Genomic DNA, 17,522 nt, shown 5'->3' with positions numbered 1-17,522 from the left:
ACCATGGGGGGAGGGGGGGAGGGGTTGCATTCTAAGGAAATTTAGTAATTTTGTAAAAAAGTTGTAAAAAACCAATGCATCTTGGGAGTTGTAAAAAGTTGTAAAAAAACAAAATGTAATAATACTTAATGAACAAAGTTAAAAATGGTTGACAGTATGTTAATTGAAATGAAAAGACCGTTTCTTTTTATTTATTTAAGTGATTATATAATTAATTAACACAAAATCACATTAAAACTATAAATAAAAACATATAAACCCTCCAAAAACTACAAAATAAAAGACTAAAAGGAACACCTGCTATTTGGTCAGAACATTTTCTCTAAGTTACTTTAGGTGATGTGACCTGGTTATTGATTTATGTATTTATTTTTATGAAAGGGATTGAGTAATTTAAAAAAAACAGTAAAACTGTATTTTACAATATAAAAAGGCAGAAATAAATATCTTTCTGTGAGAACGTTTTTTTTTTCGGGGGAAATGAGGCGATGCGACTTGGTTTTCACTTCACTTTTTTAAACTGTTCAATTATCAATTAAAAAAACTACAGTAAAACTACGTTTGAAAACCTACAAAATATACTTTGATAACAATACTAAATAAAAGCCTTAAAAGGGATACCTGCTGCTTTTGTCAGAATGTTTTCAGGCTGGGTAATTGGGGGGATTTGACCTGTTCATTCATTTTTTAATTGAATATATTGATGATTTAAAAAAATTACAGTAAAATTTGTTTTAAAACCTTAAGTATACTATAAAGCCTAAAGCCTACTATCTTTGTCAAAATCCTTTTCGCAGGTTAATTGAAGTGATGGGACTTTTCTATTTATTTATTGGGTTAAGTCATTGAAAAACATTACAGTTACTGTTTAGCATATGGCTATTTTGATTCAAGCAAACAAATAAACAAAACAAACAAACAAAAGAAAGTCAGACAGAAGTACTTGGTGACGGTTTTGTGATTAATTGCTGTTTGTTTGGTGTCAATAATGGTTGGATTTAGAGTATTTATGGCTCCAAATTAAAAAGTAAAAATAAAAAAATACATGCCTAAAAAGTAGCTGCGTAACTAAATATTCATAACACACGATTGAACACAAAAATTGAAATAAAAAATTAGTTTAAAAAAGGATATTATGGATGAAACTAACAGGTTTTGCCTATTTGACTGTCATAGACACACAGAATAAAACTTTGGTTAACGCATAAATGACGTTAACTGGTTTAGCTTTAGCTTAGCTCGGTCAGCTGTCCCTGAGTCTGATCTGCCGGCTGATCTGGGCGGCACGCGGGCACTTGCAGCACGCGGGGGAGCATTTGCAGCACGCGGAGGGCATTGCGGCGCGCGGGGAGCATTTCCGCCAGCGCGCACAGGTGACACAGGTGAAGATGACGGGGCGGACGGACACGGACATCCCCGGTGGGTGGCTCGGCGTGCCTTTTCTTCTCCACACACCTGAGAGGTTTACTTGTTGGTATTTCTGCCAGCAGGACGCGCTGACGTCAGGCGGGGCGGGGGGGGGGGGGGGGGGGGTGTTAGTGGGTGTTAGTGGGTGCCATAACTTGGTGGCCTGCTCATGTTTTCGTGTAAATCCTGTATATGTCAACAGAAACAGGAGCCATCTTCACCTTTGGAAGGAGCAGCTTTGCAGACAATCTGCCCAGTAGGTTCTGGCTGAAGAACGATTATCCAGCACGTGTGAGCTGCGGCAGAGAGCACAGTGCTGTCATCACAGGTGCTCTCACTGCTGTTTTTATAACAGGCATTTTTTTATATTGCTCTGTAACTGAATAATATTGTTTTTTTATTATTCTTGCAGGAAAAGGGAAGTTGCTTTTTTTTGGATGTAATTCTTCTGGTCAGCTGGGGCTAAATTTAAAACCGGATGTAAAGAAACCAGCCTCCCTCAAAGGTTTGTGGGGTTGTTTTTTTTTTCCCTTACAAAAAAATTCTGCTCCTTTGTTTCTGTTTTACACACTAAAATTTGATTGACATCATAATTTGTGGCTGGCGATGTGACTCCTAGTCAATTTTGGTTCATTTTGAACTCTTCTTCTTCTTCTTTCTCTTTCGGCTTTTCCCATCAGGGGTCGCCACAGCGAATCATCCTTTTCCACCTCACTCTATCATGGACATCTTCTACCCTAACATTAGCCAACTTCATGTCCTCTGTTAAGACATCCATATATCTCCTCTTTGGCCGTCCTCTTGCCCTCCTGCCAGGCAGCTCCATCTCCAACATCCTTCTACCAATATATCCACTATCCCTCCTCTGAACATGTCCAAACCATCTCAGTCTGGCTTCTCTGACTTTGTCGCTAACACAGACAACATGAGCCGTCCCTCTGATGTACTCGTTCCTTATCCTGTCTAACCTGGTCACTCCTAAGGAGAACCTCAACATCTTCATCTCCGCTACCTCCATCTCAGCCTCTTGTCTCTGTCTCACTGCTACCGTCTCTAACCCATAGAGCAGAGCTGGTCTCACCACTGTCTTGTACACCTTTCCTTTGAGTCTTGCTGGCACTCTTCTGTCACACAACACTCCTGACACTTTCCTCCACCCGCTCCAACCTGCCTGCACTCGCCTCTTCACCTCTTTTCCACACTCCCCATCACACTGAACTGTTGACCCCAAGTACTTAAACTCCTGCACCTTCTTCACCTCAGCCCCCTGTAACCTAACGCTTCTACCTTGATCCCTCTCGTTCAGACACATGTATTCTGTCTTACTACGACTGACCTTCATGCCTCTTCTTTCCAGAACAATTATCTAAAATCCATCCAGGACATATTTAGCCAAGACTTCAACGGGTGTGACTCATAGAGAAATACCTGGATACTGAACAGTGAAAGTGAAGTTTTCCAGATTCCTTGCAAGAAAATCAAGTGTAAATTAAATATATTTACAAACAAACAAGTAAACAAGAATTTTAGCTTCCTAAAGTGTTTCCACACATTGGACTGGGATGATGGACGGGTCAGTTTTTGCTGCCATCATGTGTGTTGCTCGCTGTGATTGGTCGTTTTTTATGTTATAGTAAAATAAACATATACTCAATCCAAAGGATATTTTTTTAAGATCGATAAAATGGATTTATTTCATTTTGAAAAGGTTCTATGATGGTGTAGGACAATTCGACTAACATCCTCCCTCAGACATATCGATCTGGTCGGATCTTAGGAATATAAATCTAGTCCGTTAATCGTCACACCCCTAAACAAAATAAAACACTTTACTTTAACTGACTTTTTTTCTTCCTCAGCCTTCAGGTCAGAAAAAGTGAGGGTTGTGGCTTGCGGGAGAGATCACACAATCGTCTGCACATGTAAGATGGAAAATGATAATAATATCAGCACAAATCAAATGATATTCTTTGTATTTACTGTTGTTTTTGTGCATCAGCTGAGGACAGAGTGTATTATGCTGGTCGTAACCAAAAGGCTCAGCTTGGTCAGTGTCGCAGCCCAAAAACAGGATCCTTTCTGCAGCTGCATCCCTTCTGCCAGCGAGCGCGGGTTACAATGCTGTCTGCAGGCTGCAGCACCTCGGCTGCGCTGACAGGTTTGTCTGCGCAGAGGTCGTCTGCTCAGCTTCCCTGCCCTGCGTGACGCTCGTCTGTGTGTCCCGGTAGACGACGGGAGGCTGTTCATGTGGGGGGACAACTCCGCGGGCCAGATCGGCCTAGGAGACGAGTTATTTACAGCAGAACCCAGAGAGGTCGGTGTCGGAGAAGCGGTCAAATGGGTCTCCTGTGGGAACAGCCACTCTGCTTTTGTCACAGGTACAGCTTTCAATCACTGCAGCGTTTAAAATAAAAAATAAAAAAGATAGCGGATCACGTAAAAGTTGTGTGAAAAACACGTTTCAGTGGCTGGTGATCTTTACACATTTGGAGAGAGTGCAAACGGGAGGCTGGGCCTGCAGGTGGAACAGCTGGACAATCACAGAGTCCCCCAGAGGGTGCAGGGCGTTTTGGGTCATGTGACTCAGGTGTGCTGTGGAGGCCAACACACGGTGGTTCTTACAGGTACGGTAACTGCACAACTGTCCTTCCATCCAAACCTAATTGAATTTAGTTTGTTTGCAAAGTTTCAATTCAAATCCAGATTACTCGAAGGCACGACAGTAACCGCAAAAATGCCAAATCAACCAATAGAAAATAATCCAAGTCATACTAGATCATTGATGGGTGCTGCTTGTTCTCCCAGCATACCTTGATCTGACAGGTTCTGATTGGCTAGACTAACCAAGGCCATCATATCTGGAAAACGTATAGACACAGTGATCCTGGGCGCTTGGAGTTTCCCACCCATGTTGTAGATCATCACAACAACACTACATTGTCTTAGTTTCATGATTACAATATCTCCCTGATGAGTTTTTGCTTTAATCCCTGTACTCAGCAAGCAAAGGTTGACAGCGGCGTGGAAATGAAGGGATATTCCCCTCAATCAGTCGAAAACTACAATTCCCAGAGCCACACCCCTTTGGTATCATTGTATAGCTCCAAATGTCCCCTGTATATACCCACAACGAGGTCATTCATTAAAATGGAGTGATTCTCTGGGTTAGAAATTTGCATTGATGGTAGTCGGGAGGACAAGAAGAAACCTTTTGGTTGATACCATGACAAGACAGGATAGTCACAGGAACACAAAAACAAAACCAATGGAACATCCGTGATAAGACAAGAGAGGTAAGTTAGCATCATCAGAAGTTGGAGAACATGAAGCAGCAGATGGCAGCATATTAAGAAACTTCAGCCTAACTTTGCATTTCTGGGTATATCTCTATTCAAACTGTTGAGAACCAGGAGCAGATACAAAAATACAAAAAGATAATATTTAACTAGCCAAAAAAGTTGCATTGTTCTGTGCCAATGGCTCCGCCCACAACTCAAAGGCTAATTTCTGATGAACTCCTGTCGGGCTGCAGAAACTATGTCCTAGAAAACGACACGATTTTGGCTAAAAACTACAAAATCATATCATTTAAAGACCACTCTTATAAGATAGATCAAAAGCTTCGATGTGACTCGACTATGGATTTGAACCCATGACCTCCCAGTCTGAGGGCAAACACTCCACCACTCATGTGCTGCTAAATCTTGACCAAAACAGAAACAAGGAATGTACAGTTTTTCTTTCTCATGTGGAATTTTGGCTTTTTAGTTGCTCTTTATAAGAAGGTTTCTAAAACAAATATCAGCCAAAGAGGATAAGATTTCCATGACAACAAAAAGGTTGGTGCTGTCTAAGATCACGCTTACAAAATAACCAAATCTGATATTTAAAGTCATTCTAATTTAGTGCTGCTTCAGTGAAGAGATTGGCCTTCAACAGTCTGCTAACAATGTCAACAAAAGCTGGTTAAAAAGCTGCAAATGTCATCAAAGACAAATCACAGCTGCAGGGATGTTTGCTGGTTCACTTCCTGGTAGAATAATAAAAAAAAATTCTACAAAAACAGCAAAGTTAAAATGCTTTTAGAATATTTTTCTAAGGGTATTTTAGGAGTGTTCTGTCAGTGAAGTTCCAGATGCTTCAATGATTAGAAAAGGAAATTCCCTGCTTTGCTGATAACTGACTTTTGCAAAAAGAGGCAGTCGAGAGGTGAGGCAAGTAATGCATGAAGGGGGGAAAAAACCTGCAATGAAACCACGGAATAAATGAAGACTAATGGCACCTTTCCATTCAAATGTGATGCAGGCTGACGGATTTATGCAATAAGACGCACACTGCTGAAGGGATGATTATTTGAATATTCAGGAGGTTGGGGTAGAAGAAGACGTGTGAGCTGCAGCTGCCACAGCGTTCGCTCTGTCATGGCTCGTCTGACAGCAAGACCACCAGAAATTATACTGCCCAACACGTTAATGCCATTTATTTCAAGCAATGACAAGAAAATATGAATGGGTTAATGGCTGACGAAGTGTGCATTATCAGCATTAACGCGCGTTAATGCTGATAATGCACACTTCGTCAGCCATTAACCCACTTATACCATGGTCACTTACAAAAGAAATATATATTCAATCAGTTTTTAGTCCTTCATTCTTGTTATTTTTCTGATTTGGATCGTTATTTTTCTCCAAAAAGTGGATTATTTGAAACCGTGACAAGGCGCCACACCACTGCCGCAGTCATGTTCCGGCGCTATAAAGTGATATATTTATGCGGGTTAAATAAAGCCTCAGTTCAGAGAGAAAGTTCACCTCTAACCGCTTGTTTTTGTCCAGATGATGAAGCTAAAGTCTGTTTTGAACGAGGAAGCGCAGTGATACAAAACATTTAAGCTATGTGACCGGAACTTCTTTTTTGAGTTATCACTTTTTAATGCACACCCAGTGCCAATCAGAATAGAGTATTCACCCAGACCATGGTATAAGCATAGATATATCAAGCCTAGTTTAGATATTAAGTCATAAAATGATTAGAAATAAAAACATACAGTACATGGCACATTGAAACCATTAAATAAAATGATTGTCCAATAGAGTTTGATTCATTGTTTGTTTGAAAGGGAGCGAATGTATATAGTCTTAAGACTATCATTTAACCGTATTAAACCTTATTTCTTATTAAATTTTTCTATTAAAATATTTGTTAATTAAATTTTTTTCCTAACTTGAAGAATGTTATTTATTTATTTATAGAAATGCTCTATACCCATGAGAAACTTTTCTTTGGTGAATGGACCCATTCTCAGTCGTGGTTCTGGACTCCCGTCTGCCTCTCTCTGTCCCAGGAGAGGACGTGTTCACGTTCGGCGGCGGTCGGTACGGTCAGCTGGGCCACGGAACATTTCTGTTTGAAGCTCCTTGGCCAAAACCCCTGCAACACTTTCATAAGTGCAGCGTCAGGCAGATCGCCTGTGGAGAGAATCACACCGCCGTGATCACAAGTGAGCCATCTTTGAAAATCACTCCTGTCCCATGCGGGATCATGGGTAATACTGTTCTAACCCATCTGCACGTAAACGGAGCCGAAAAGAGCAATGCTCATAGGTGGCTTAGAACCTTTTTCAACGTTTTTATATTCTGAAAGAACCTTTTTTAAGTTTAGTATTTAGAAAGGTGTTTCTGATGAATGTAAAAGATCATTTACGATCATTGAGAAATGAGCTATTTTACTTTATTTCTTTAAAGCTACAGGTAATTTGTACTTTACAATAATCATTTAGAACAACACATGTCTTAGTGCTCCCATTTGGTAAGGGATTTGTTGCAATGTTTTAACAACATACAAATAATTTGACAATCATATCATTTTTTTGGTCATCTATTGAAGATCAAAATGCAACTAGAAGGAGCCACATTTCCAGAAGAAAATGCAGGGTTGATTGCTATATTATGTTATAATGACAATGAAACTTAAAGGGTAATAATTGGCACAAAAGAAAATTAAATCAAGAAATTATCAAAGTTGAACATAAATAAAGTGAAAACAGCACAATAACAAAAAATAAATGATTGTGACAAATGCCAGAGCTGGGTATCGAACCAGCGAGTTTCTGCACCAAGGATTCCCCATGTATTTCAAGGGAGGCAAATATCCTGGGAATCCTGGAATATCTTGAGTAGTTCAAGGCTTTGAAGGACCAAAAGTCATAGCTAAAAAAAGCTGAAAGAGCTGAACATTTTAGTAGTTGAATGGTTAAAATAGCTGAAAAATTGTAGGAGTTAAGTGCCAAGAAATGGTGGATGATACTATAATGAAGAAAGAGAAACAGGAAAACAAAAGTTGAACGCTTTATAGCAATTAACCAATTATCTACTAATTTCCAATCACTGAAACAAATAAACTGCAGTTTCCTAAAATGTGAATGCGACAGAGAAACATAAGGCTTCAGTTTTCCTCTGTCCCATCTGTCCTCCTACACAGATGGCGGGCTGTTGTACACGTTTGGTGATGGTCGTCATGGAAAACTGGGTTTAACGGAGGAGAACTTTGTCAACCAGTTCAGCCCAACTCTGTGCACACAGTTCCTCAAGTTCCACGTTCAGTCGGTAAGAGATCGCCATTGTTTTATTTTTGAACTGCCAGAATAACTTTTTATTAATTAGGTTTTGGAAAACAGCTAAGATTCGCTGACGGATTCCAAATAGGAAATACAGTAAGTCAAATTGAACAGAATTAGAGCTTTCTGCACAGTTTAATCTGCAACGTCCTGTTCTCTTTTTCTGTTTACAACTGCCGTGAAAACCTGCTGTGTCCTGGCATTTGCCCCCTACAGAAAACCCGTTACTTCAGCTTTTATGTGAAACCCCTAGAGGGGAAGGAACTGCCTTCAAACTATACAGGTTTACAGTAAAAAGTTCTTACGACCCACTGGAGTTGGACCTTCTTTGGAGTGGAGATATTTCAGAACTTGACTCAAATGACATCTGGAATGTAGTTAAGCAATTGAAATGGATTCCCTTCAACTTTATCCATATGTATGACACCACACAGGCGTCATAATGTGAAAATTAGAACTGACCCCTATTGCAAACTTTGCCACGTTGGAACTTTTTCTCACGTGTTTTGGGAATGCGAAGGAGTGTGAACCCTCTGGGAGATGGTGATGGTGACCCTTTCACCGTCTCTGCTGCGTCTTTCTGACTTGCCTCACTTGATCTTGAATGAGTTGCTTTCCCCGCCGGCTTGACAGCGGTAAAGAAAATGATCGTTGGCTGTTGATGTTGATATTGATGTTGTCCTCTGCACAGATCCATGGTGCTGAAGATGTAACTCTCAGAATGTGGTCTCAAACAGAGGAAGACCGCAGGGGGTTCAGTGAGACCTCTGTGACTTTATTTATTTATTTATGTTTCTTATTTAGTTATTAATAGATCTTCTTCTGGACCTCTTATTTATGGTTCCCTTCTTTTTTTCCTTCCCCTTGTTACTGTGTTGCACTTGATTTGTTTTTAGCAGGTATCCAGTGTGAGTAAATTCCTAAGATTCTCAGTTTTAAATTCTTGTCTTTCTAAAAATCAGTACATTTAATTGCAAAAAAGATGTAACACAAATGCAGCCAATAAAATAACTGTTTTTAATAATAATTAAGTAAGGGTTAATGGCCAACGAAGTGTGCATTATCACTTTTTAACGCACGCCGTGAAAGCCTGAACCGTCCTACGCGAAGTGCGTTAAAAAGTGATAATGCACACTGCGAAGGCCATTAACCCGCTTAGACCTTGGCCCTTCAAAAGCAATACATATTATCCAGTTTTTAGTCCTTAATTCTTGTTTTTTTCCGATTTGGATCGCTTTTTTTACGAAAAGCAGACTATTTGTTACGTGGTGCGGCGCGTTGTCACAGTAACGTTTTTTTTTAACGCACACCCAGCAGCCAATCAGAATCGAGTATTTACCCGGACCATGGTATAAGTAAGGGTTAATGGCCAACGAAGTGTGCATTATTACTTTTTAACGCACGCCGTGGAAGCCTGAACTGTCCGACGCGAAGGACAATTGTATAAGCTTAATTATACCATGGTCTGGCTAAATATTTGATTCTGATTGGCTGCTGGGTGTGCATTAAAAAGTGATATACCACAGTGATAACCGCACGCCTAAAAAAGAAGTTCCGGTCACAAAGCTTAAATGTTTTGTATCACTGCTGTGGCTTCTTTGAAACAAACTTTTGCTTCATCATCTGGACAAAAAAGTGCGGTTAGAGGGGAACTTTCTCTCTGTACTGATGCTTTCCCATCATTCCGATCAGCATAAATATCCCTTTCATTTGCCGCTGCAGTTGAGGTCGGTACCGGCTCAGCCGGCTAAGCGGCGCCTTGTCACGTACCAACGAGGCTGCGCCACGTAACAAAGAGTTGGCTTTTTGAGAATAAAAAAAAAATAACTAGAATAAAGAACTAAAAACTGATTGAATGTTTATGTCTTTTGTAAGTGACCATGGTATAATCGGGTTTATGGCCGCTTCGCGTCAGATGTTTGCTTCCGCGAAGTGTGTTGATTCTGATAGCACACACTTCAATGGCCATGAACCTCTAATTCAGATGTACTTATGTTAGGTTAGCAGGAAGCTGAAACTTCCAACCTTTTTCCTTATCCTGAATAGGTGAGGTTCATAGAACAATCCAAGCATGTTAACCTGCTGTTCCCGTGTGTCCTCTGATGTGTAGGTGTCCTGCGGCGACCACCACATGCTGGTTTTGGCAGCTCCCAGACCAGCGAGAGCCCACGAAGTTCTGGGGAAGGATTTCAAATCGATGGAGAACTTCCTGTTGTCGAGTTGTGCAGAAATTCCCTTGAAAGAGCAGCTGATCAGTCTGTCTCCAGTGTTTCCATTGTCGGCTTTAGCTGCTCGAGCACGCCACAGAGAGAAAGTAGGAACATCTTCTTTCTACATACATTCTTTCTAGCTTATAGAAAAAATGTGCGTTTAGATTGATATTTTTTTCTTGCCGTCTCAGAACTTTGGAATAACTTATCATTTTTGATGAAAATTTCTTGATTTTGAAAGAAAAAATGAATACTGTTTACCACGCTTGGGGGTGAGGAGATGCTCAGAACTCCTTGGTGATGGTGGGCTCCTCATCTTGGGGCGGGGCCCCTTGGTGTGCCGGGGGGGCTATTCTTCTGGTTGGGCTGGAGCTTGCCCTCTCTGCGTTCCTGTGCTTTACTACTCTGTGGCGTTGGGGGGGCCCCTGTGACGGTCCTGCTGGCCCCGGACTGGGTGGCTGATGTGATTGCCCGGCAGGGAATTATACCACACTGGTGTCTGGGAGGGTCCTGGCTACCACTGCCACTTCAGCGGGGGTCTTGGTGTGGGGATGACCGGGCACCCTGCATGTTTTTATTAATTTTTTTTTAATTTACATTCTATCATCCACAATTTGTTGCACAAATAGTTTGTGTGACCGAATCAAATGCTTTACATGTGTTGGTCTGTATGCATAAGTATGCGTGTGTGAACTGTAGTCCTTTTGTGTAAATGTTGACATGTTAGTCTGTGAAAACATTGATAACATTTTAGTGCTACCAACTGTGGACAGGCCCCGCCCCTTTTAGACCTTACATTTACACCTGACAGCAAACTTCCCCCTTCTATAATCATCCTCTTATTTCCCTACCCCCCCCCCCCCCTTACCCCCTTACTTTTTGTGCCCCCCCCCCCCCACACACACACACACACACATCCCTCTATCTTCTTTTCTGTCCAGTCCAACAAAAAATGGTTACAAATATAATCAATATAAAAGTCAAATAAAGTTTAGCCTAAATTACAAAAGGGGTTCATTCAAATATACACCTTGTGTGTCAGAATATTTACAACCCCCTGTCCAACACAAGAGGCCTTCAGCTTTCATCTGTTTGCTCAGCTGTTGGACAAGTACGAAAAAAAATACAAACATGTTTTACTTATTTAAATAAATGATACCTATTTACACATATGTCCAAATGTTCAAAATTGTCTTCTGTTTTAAAAGTTATGAAGTTTATGTGAAAATATAAGGGGAGAAATTATGCACAATTTAAATTTTAAATGGTTGCAGTAATAGCACATGACCTTTAGGAGGCAGTGTTGCATCAAATCACCACCACTACAGTGAAAGTTGATAAATCAGATACAGTTCAAAACTCTGATGTGTTGTTGTCTCCTTTTTCCAGAAACTTTCTCAGGAGATGCTCGGAGACATGTTTCTCAAACTCCCTCGTCTTGATTCAGACTTCCTGAACAGTTCCTGGAAAATATCTCGAAATATCCAAACTCTAAAGGATATGGTTAAACCCCCATCATCCTCCATGCTGAAGTCAGGAGAAAGCCCGCTTCTATCCCCCAGATCTCAGTCCGTATCCCCTTTGAGTCCAGCTTTATCCTCAAAGCCATCCAGTTCTCGATCTGTGTCATCAAGTCGGAGTAAAGCTTCTGCCTCTGGCTGCTTAACGTCTAAACCCGCACAGTTGCCTTCTTCTTTACTTTCACCTAAATCCATCAAATGTACTCCCAAGAAGGCAGTACCTAGTGAAAAGAGGGCTCAAACGAGGGCCAAGAAAGCAGCAAGCTCCCAAAAGGCCCTAAGCGGCAAACTGTTCTATCCTTTACCACCTAAAGAGCCCAGCAGACCCACGCGGCAGACTTTTGATGAAAACATCAGCGAGAAAGAGGATTCTGCCTCAATGCAAGCTGGTAACTTGTGGTGCTAACAGAAATGTCCCCCGTGAGAAAGGAGCTGCAATGACAAAGTCCTATCTGCTGTTACAGAGGGAGAGGCTTTGCACAGACGAGCCACTCAGGATGTGCAAAAACGAGGTGACTTTTCCCCAAACACGGTGAGACGATTTTGTGTGAAAGTGCTTCACTTAAATGCAGAAAGCAAACATCTTTCCACCCAGAGATTCATCCGGTTCGAGGGTCCTCCTCCTCCTCCTCCTCCTTCCTTTGGAAGTGAAAGTCTCTCCAGGGCAGAAAACACAGACGCGCAGATTTTCCAGGAAATGTGCACACATCAGCACATGCACTCTATGTGTGTGTTTTCTGGAAAGCAGATGTGCATACGTGTTTGTGAAGAAACGTCCTGCCTTGTTTTAGAACTGAGGGGAAAAACTAATCAGACGTTTGTGCCTGGGTTGCAGAAAAATAATAAAATGCTCAAAGCTCTTGCTCAAACATTCTCATGTGAAGACGCTCTGCGCTTTGGAAAAATTGCCAGGAGTCTCTCCACATTTCATCTGTGAGTCCACATCCAGTGTTAAAGTAAGCAAACCGGAAAGATGAATTCTGGGAGTTTTCTTAGGCTGTCACACCATCAAGCCAGGTTTGTGAAGATGTATTTTACATACGAGTCCACAAAGCCAAGGATATAGAAATTAGGGGTGTAATGATTCATTGTAGCAATGATTCGTTTCAATATTTCTGGTTGTTGATTCACTTTCAATTTTGTTTCATTTTGAACTGACCTAAAGGAAATCCAGGACATCTTTTAAAACAAACTTCAATCAGTTTGACTCTGAGATAAATACCTGGTACTGAACAGTGCAGGTAATTCTTGTAAGATAATAAAGTGTAAATTCAATATGTGTACAAATAAACAAGAATGCAGGTGTCTATGCCATTAGTATCCATATGAGAATGTATTTGGCACAGAAAATAACGAATTTTTAATTAAGGATGAGTTGGTTGGTGGGTTGGGAGAGGGCTGGTGCGTTTTTAGAGGAATGCTCAGAAATGTGTGAATGGATCAAAAAACTGTTTTGGGCTTTCTTTTTGTTAGTAATGAACATTATAATACACTTAAAAGCTCAAAAAGTTTATTTTTTCCATTCATAAGTGATGCACTTGGTGGTTTTTATGTTTTAGGAAAATAAACGTACCATGTCTCAATCCATGTGGTAGTTTCCAATTTCGATTATCAGTTTATTTTATTTTGAAATCATTTTTTAATGGTGTAGGTCGATTCTATTCTATTCTGCCTCAGACAGATCGATTCAACAAGACACATGATTCATCGATTAATTGTTACACCCCTAATAGAAATCTATGTATTGCTAATCATTATTAAACAACAGCAATTTTTCAGTCTGAAATTCGGCAGACCAACTCATCAACTTACCCTTTAAAATCTAAAGTAAACGAGTTGAGAGTATTTTTCCCTTTTATAAACCTAACTTTTTTTTAACCTTTATTTAAAAATTTGGATTTTTGCTTGATGGATGACTTCTTAGGCGGATCCTAACAACTGTTGGGCTTGTTTGTCCGCATTTCCTGTCAAGGTGTTGAGCATGACAATTGACCATAAGCCACATGGGTCATCAGGCCTGTTTTGCTAATAAGATGCTGCAATGGTTTGACTTCTATGATGTATACTTCATGTGTTTCTTGAAAAATCAAGAATCCCAAAGGGAATCAACCCTTAATTTCTCATGGGGATGTGCCTTTTTACCCTTTTTAAAAAGGTATTGGGCAGCATTGAACATTTATACCCTCTCCTTTTTTAAATGTCTGCTTTAAAAATGTGTTTCGCTGTGTCTTAACAGGTAGACCAAAAGGACAGATCTCACGGACGAGTTTCAAAGGGGAAACAAGTGTTCTATTTTGATGAGAAACAGGATCCATACGGCCAAAAAGCCTCAACAACAGATCCTCTGTCCAGCTCTATGAAGAAAGAAGCAACAAAGACGAGGACAAGGAAGCACAGATTCCTGTCCAACCAAGAGAACATCCACAAGAAGACAATAAAAACCAAAAAAAGGCTCTCAAGTTTGGGAACAGCAAACCACGGAAAGAGAAGCGAGCTCCTTTGGTATCCAGAGGTCCAGAAGGCAGTGACTGAAGGGAAAGAGGATATGGATGCCAACAAGGAAGAGGTAAAGGAGAAAATTTCCTCATCAACCCTGAAGCTCCCACGCAGGAATGAAGTTAACACTTATGCTCTCACTGATCAAACATCCTGGAACAATATGGTGGAATCAGGTGTGAAGATGCAACAGGAGACCGGAGTGGACTTAACACCGACAAAGCAAAAGCGCATGGTCAAAGCTGCACCGGCGAAAAGTCGCAGCTCTAAACTGGAGCCAGAAAAACAGCCGTCCTGTGGTAAACAGCGGGCTGAAGTTCATACTAAGGAAGTCATGTCTGGGAAGCGTGAAGGACAATGTCAGGAGCCAAAGGCTAAGCCAGACAGTAAAAGCTCAACCAAAAGCGTAAAAAAAGCAGCTCGAGAAATCAAAGTGCAGTCGGCAAATAAGCGGACGCTACCTAAAGGGAAGGAAGATGAAGAATCTGAAGGTAAAGCGAGACTCGGCACTAAACCAGGAGAACCTAAGGTCGTCAGTCCAGGCTTAGAAGATAAGAAGAAAAAGAAGACTAAAGCGTCGCATCATGACGGGTTTTCCTCACAAAGCCCTAAAAGAACAGAGGTGCTTTCTGTCAGCGGGGACAAATCCCCTCAAAGCCCTCATCCTGCAGGTGCCGAGTCGCTCCCGGATGAGGTGGACCGAAAAGAGGCTCAGATTCTGAAGGAGCAGAAATCGGGATGGGAAGAGCATTTTCAAGATGCTGCGTCGCTTCTTCCCGCCATGGGGATGGCCGGCGCCGCTGCAGGGTTCCTCAGCGAGGCCATGACCAATGTGGTAAGTTTCCATTCAGACAGTGACAAAGACACCCCCTCCCTGCCCAAAACGCCGCTCGGAGCCAAACGGTTCACAAGGCAGCAGGAAGTTCAGTCCATCTCCTCCTCAGCCACACATGTGAGCTCTAACAAAATGGAGGAGAGCGGGACAGAAGATGCTCCTGTGAGCTCTCTCATAGGAGACGGTCAGGAGAAAGAAGATGAAGATGCTCCAGAAAGTTTAAGAAGTGAGGATGAGGATGGCAAAACCGCTGAGGAGAAGGAAAAGAACTCTGCAACAGATGCTGACAAGAAACGAAGGCAGACGGAGAACAGGGAGGGAGGTGACACGAGGAGCTCCACAGAGGCTGAAGAAGAGGGTAACCTTCGGCAGGATGAAGAGGAGCAGAATGTGGGAAAGGAGGAAGAAGATTGGAAGGAGAAATCAAGCTCCAACGCTGATGAGGAAGATGCTGGAAGTGATCCATCAGAAAGAGAGGAAGAAGAGAGCAGTAGGGAAAACAGAAAGACTCACTCGGAGGTAAGTGAAGGAGCAGAGGAGGAAGAGGAGTCTGAAGCTGAAGAGTTGAGTGATGAAGGGCAGGAAGAGGAGGAGGTAGGAGGTGATGTGAGTGAAGATGAAAAGGAGAGTTCAGCCAGCAAGAGTGAAGAGGAAGAGGAAGAGGAAGGTGACACTGGTGGATCCACTGAAAGTGAGGAAGAAAGTGATCTTAGTGAGGAAGAGGAGGAAAGTGAGGAACAAAAAGGTGATGACTCCTCTGACAGTCAGATGCATGAAATGGAGTCAGCAGAGGAGAGTGCAAGAGAGGAAGATGACGAGGAAGAGATTCGCTCAGCTGAAGAAGAGGCAGAGCAAACCAGTGACACGGAAAATGAAGAAGAAGCTTCCATAGATGATGAAGCAACTGATGACAAAGAGGAAGAAGAGGAAGATGAAGAATACACCGGGGAGGAGGAAGAAGAAGAAAGTACAATCGATAAGGAAGAAGAGACCGATGAGGAAGATGAGGGAAGGGAAGAAGAGGAACCTACTGGTACCGAAGAAGAGGAGGAGGAGGAGGAAATGGATAGTCTGGAGGAAGACGGTAAAATCAAACAAACTGAAAGTGAGGAAGAGACAGATGAAGAACACGACAAAGAGGGAGAGTCAGATAAAGAAGGTATGGAGAGTGAAGAAGAGGAAGGAGAAGAGGAAGAAGATGAAAGTGTAGAAGAGGAGGAGGAAGATGAAGAGGAGGAGGAAGAAAATGAAGAGGAGGGTGAAGAAGTTGGAAAAGAGGAGGAGGGAGAAGAGGAAGAAGAGGAGGAAGAAGTTGAGAATGAAGATGAACAGGACGAGGAAGAAGAAAATGAAGAGGAGGGTGAAGAAGTTGGAAAGGAGGAGGAGGGAGAAGAGGAAGAAGTTGAGAATGAAGAGGAGGAGGAGGAAGAAAATGAAGAGGAGGGTGAAGAAGTTAGAAATGAAGATGAAGAGGAGGAGGAGGGGGAAGAAGTTGGAAATGAAGAGGAGGAGGAGGAAGTGAATGAAGAGGAGGGTGAAGAAGTTGAAAAGGAGGAGGAGGGAGAAGAGGAAGAAGTTGAGAATGAAGATGAAGAGGAGGAGGGTGAAGAAGTTGGAGATGAAGAGGAGGAGGAGGGGGAAGAAGTTGGAAATGAAGAGGAGCAGGAGGGGGAAGAAGTTGAAGAGGAGGGTGAAGAAGTTGAAAAGGAGGAGGAGGGAGAAGAGGAAGAAGTTGAGAATGAAGATGAAGAAGAGGAGGGTGAAGAAGTTGGAAATGAAGATGAAGAGGAGGAAGTGAATGAAGAGGAAGAGGAGGGAGAAGATGAAGAAGAGGAGGGTGAAGAAGTTGGAAATGAAGAGGAGGAGGAAGGAAGACAAGAAAATGAAGAAGAGGAAGGAGTAGAATTAGAAGAGGAGGAGAAAGAGGAAGATGAAGTAGCAAAAACAGGAAAAGATGAAGCACAGAAGCCTTCTTCTTCATCGGACAGAAAAGCCAAACGGGAAGAAGCGCCCACGCCAGCGCCGAGGACGAAGCAGACGGCAGTGAAGAAGAAACAGGAAGACCCCCAGCAGTTCTGGAACGATGTTCTGCCTCAATACCTGGACATTCAGTGAGGGCAACTTCCTGTGACATCACAGCGAGGACGCCATTAGTCACGTGGGAGGGGATCAGATGGATGGACTCCATACTGAGGCCCAAGCAGCAATATTTGCACTTTAGCTTCACTTGATATTCTTAAAGATCTCAGGTCAGTCCAACCACAGTTTGTGACATTTGTAGATAGAATAATTATATTTGTGAGCCTTTCATGTCACTGAAGTTCAAAGGATTTGAAAATAAACGTATATTTTGAAAGATAAAAGCATCAGATGTGTCTTTCTCATGTGAAACCAACAAATCACATCAACTCTTGAATATTTGTGACCTTTTTTTGCCC

General features: G+C 41.9%; 1 protein-coding gene across 1 annotated transcript; it reads left to right on the top strand.

Annotated features, from left to right (window-relative positions):
* Positions 1 to 67: 67 nt before the first annotated feature.
* On the top strand, positions 68 to 17,447 carry rpgr (retinitis pigmentosa GTPase regulator). Its single transcript, XM_020713030.2, has 13 exons — positions 68 to 1,419; positions 1,610 to 1,735; positions 1,820 to 1,912; positions 3,267 to 3,329; positions 3,407 to 3,565; positions 3,636 to 3,785; positions 3,873 to 4,031; positions 6,752 to 6,907; positions 7,888 to 8,012; positions 10,134 to 10,337; positions 11,623 to 12,142; positions 12,218 to 12,285; positions 13,990 to 17,447. Exons 1-13 carry the CDS (start codon positions 1,389 to 1,391, stop codon positions 17,197 to 17,199), a joined length of 5,064 nt encoding a protein of 1,687 aa, XP_020568689.2. The 5' UTR covers positions 68 to 1,388; the 3' UTR covers positions 17,200 to 17,447.
* The last annotated feature ends 75 nt before the right edge of the window (positions 17,448 to 17,522 follow it).

This window comes from Oryzias latipes, chromosome 21 (assembly GCF_002234675.1).
Source record: "Oryzias latipes chromosome 21, ASM223467v1".
In the NCBI taxonomy this organism is placed as follows: domain Eukaryota; kingdom Metazoa; phylum Chordata; class Actinopteri; order Beloniformes; family Adrianichthyidae; genus Oryzias; species Oryzias latipes.
The sequence above is the reverse complement of the archived record's forward strand: the minus strand, read 5'-3'. Positions and strand labels throughout refer to the sequence as shown.